The sequence below is a fragment of the Pelecanus crispus genome, chromosome 12 (assembly GCF_030463565.1).
Source record: "Pelecanus crispus isolate bPelCri1 chromosome 12, bPelCri1.pri, whole genome shotgun sequence".
Taxonomy (NCBI): domain Eukaryota; kingdom Metazoa; phylum Chordata; class Aves; order Pelecaniformes; family Pelecanidae; genus Pelecanus; species Pelecanus crispus.
Genome location: NC_134654.1, coordinates 19384019 through 19386860, shown reverse-complemented (window position 1 = coordinate 19386860; position 2842 = coordinate 19384019). Strand labels below are relative to the sequence as shown.

The 2842-nt window shown below is 62.8% G+C and overlaps 1 protein-coding gene across 1 annotated transcript; it reads left to right on the top strand.

The window, feature by feature from the left end:
• The first annotated feature begins 885 nt into the window (after positions 1–885).
• Positions 886–1986, top strand: LOC104039128 (urotensin-2 receptor-like). Its single transcript, XM_009493703.2, has one exon. The coding sequence runs from the start codon at positions 886–888 to the stop codon at positions 1984–1986; it is 1101 nt and encodes a 366-aa protein (XP_009491978.2).
• Positions 1987–2842: the final 856 nt, after the last annotated feature.

Here is a 2842-nt window from a genome sequence, read left to right as displayed (position 1 = left end):
TTTTAAGTGTGTCTCTGACTGTATCTGAAACGCTCTGTGCTGTCTACCTGAGAAACACACGGGGTATCTCTGCCTCTCCCTACTGCCCCCAGAGATTGCTCTGACGACCTGAAGCAAAGCAACGAGCTCCTGTCGCCAGCGGTGCTAACCCGGGAGAGAAAAGCCAAATTACAGCAGAGCGCCCGGGCAAACTTTTTAGGAAGCTCCCACAGCCTGCATCTGCCTGGCCGGCTTGGTTCCGCGGGGGGCACGGAGCGCCCCAGGTTTGCCCCCCGCTCGGGGAGCCCGTCCCGGCCGCCCCCCGCCGCCCCCCGCCCGCTCCGGACCCCTCCGCGCTGCCGCGGGGGCCCCGCACGGAGCCGCCTGCGCCGGGACGGCACCGGGACGGCACCGGGACGGCACCGGGACGGCACCGGGACGGCACCTGCCCGCGCTCCGCTCCGCGCTGCCGGCCCCGCGCCGGGCGGCGGCGGCGGGGGGGGGTCCCCGCTCTGCCTCCGGACGCGGAGAGCGGCAGCCCCGGCGGGGCGGGGGGCGGCGGCGGCGGGGGGGGGTCCCCGCTCTGCCTCCGGACGCGGAGAGCGGCAGCCCCGGCGGGGCGGGGGGCGGCGGCGGCGGGGGGGGGTCCCCGCTCTGCCTCCGGACGCGGAGAGCGGCAGCCCCGGCGGGGCGGGGGGCGGCGGCGGCGGGGGGGGGTCCCCGCTCTGCCTCCGGACGCGGAGAGCGGCAGCCCCGGCGGGGCGGGGGGCGGCGGCGGCCCTTCCCCCGAGGGCAGCCCCGCGGGCGGCCCGGCACCGCCCTGCCTCCCGCGGGGGGCGGAGCGGCCGCCGGCGGGGCCGGGAGCTCCGGGGCCGGTGCGACGCTGCGGGGCCGCCGCCGCCGCCCATGGAGCCCAACGGGACGGCGGCGGCGGGGGGCAACGCCTCGGCGGCGGCGGGCGAGGGCGGGGGTCCCCCCGGGGGCGGCCCCCTGCTCATCCCCTCGGCCTTCGGGACCGTGCTGTCGGTGATGTACGTGGCCGGGGTGGCGGGCAACGTCTACACGCTGGTGGTGATGTGCCACTCGGCGCGCTGCGCCGCCCCCATGTACAGCTCCATCGTCAGCCTGGCCCTGGCCGACCTGCTCTACCTCTCCACCATCCCCTTCATCGTCTGCACCTACCTGGCCCAGGACTGGTACTTCGGGGACCTGGGGTGCCGCATCCTGCTCAGCCTGGACCTGCTCACCATGCACGCCAGCATCTTCACCCTCACCCTCATGTGCACCGAGCGCTACCTGGCTGTCACCCGGCCCCTGGACACCCTGAAGCGGTCGCGTGGCTACCGGAAGGTGACGGCGGGGGCCGTCTGGTCGGTCTCGCTGCTCCTTACTCTGCCCATGATGCTGATGGTCACGCTGACCGAGGGGGGCAAGGCAGAGGGCAAGGTGAAGAGGATGTGTGCGCCCACCTGGAGCGTGGATGCCTACCGGACCTACCTGACGGTGCTCTTCAGCACCAGCATCATGGCCCCGGGAATCATCATTGGCTTCCTCTACACGCGCCTGGCCAGGACCTACCTGGAGTCCCAGAGGAACCCCCCCCACAAGGAGAAGAGCAAGAGGTCCCCCCGGCAGAAGGTCCTCATCATGATTTTCAGCATCGTGCTGGTCTTCTGGGCCTGCTTCCTGCCATTTTGGATCTGGCAGCTGGTACGACTCTACAGCAGCTCCCTGCAGCTCACCACCCAAACCCAAAAGTGCATTAACTACCTGGTCACCTGCCTGACCTACAGCAACAGCTGCATCAACCCCTTCCTTTACACCCTGCTCACCAAAAACTACCGGGAATACCTGCGCAACAGGCACCGCAACTTCTACAGGTTCACATCCTCCTTTCGCAAGAGGGGCTCCAACCTGCAGTGCTCCTGGGGACGGTCCATGTCCTCCAGCAACCAGTACGACTACAGCTCGGAGGCCCTGGGCATGGCCACGCTGAAGGACAAGTGAGGAAGAGGAGGCGCACCGGAGACACCAGGACCAGCAGAGCATCTGGCCAAGGTAGGCCTTTGGGACCCCTTAGCCCAGAAGGGTCCTAAAACCTCATTTCTGGTGGTCGCTGTAGTTAGGGGCAAGATGTCGCGTGGACTCAAGTACTATGAGACGCGTTTGAATTTCCGTCTGGCTTAAGGCTGTCAGGGGGCTCCTGCCAGGAGCCGGCAGCCATTCAGGACAAATCCTTTCGGGGTGTTGGGTGCAGAAGATGAGGTGGATACTTTGTTCAGTTCTGCCACAAACTTTTTTGACGCTTCGCTGAGTTTTGCCCAGCTCCAGCTCTGCACCGTTTCTCCTGTGTGGTTTCTCAGTGCTATCCTCAGGCTACCGCTGGGTCAGATCTGCAGAAGTCTGAAATTGTTCTGGTATTGCTTAATTTAGCTGCAAGCCTTGGGTTTGCCCTATATATTACTGTTGTCCGTTTCTAGAGTGTGTAAAGAGACCTTTAAGCCCCTTTTCCTATTTCCTGTTACATTATAGTGCACTACAGTTTCATCAAGCTTAAAGTCTCTATTTTAAAATTCATTGCAGCAGCACTTCCAAATCCAAGCATTCAAAAACCACAAGGTAAGCTGTGAGAAACCACAGGATTACCTAAAATAAACTTGTAATTTTTTAAGGTTTCTACGTAAGGTGATTTGAATTTGCCACTGGTTTTTTTTAAAGTTGGTCCCTTTCTCAACAGTCAACAGGGCTTGAAAAACTGAAAATTTACCTTGGAAAGAAAGAAAAATGTCTTATAATCCTATCGCTCAAAGACCTGAGGTTCTAAGAAAAATGACTGAATCCTATACCATGAGACTCATCATAA

Bases quoted from the DNA above. Each gene is read 5' to 3' on its own strand.
- LOC104039128 (XM_009493703.2), top strand. From the start codon at position 886: ATGGAGCCCAACGGGACGGCGGCGGCGGGGGGCAACGCCTCGGCGGCG.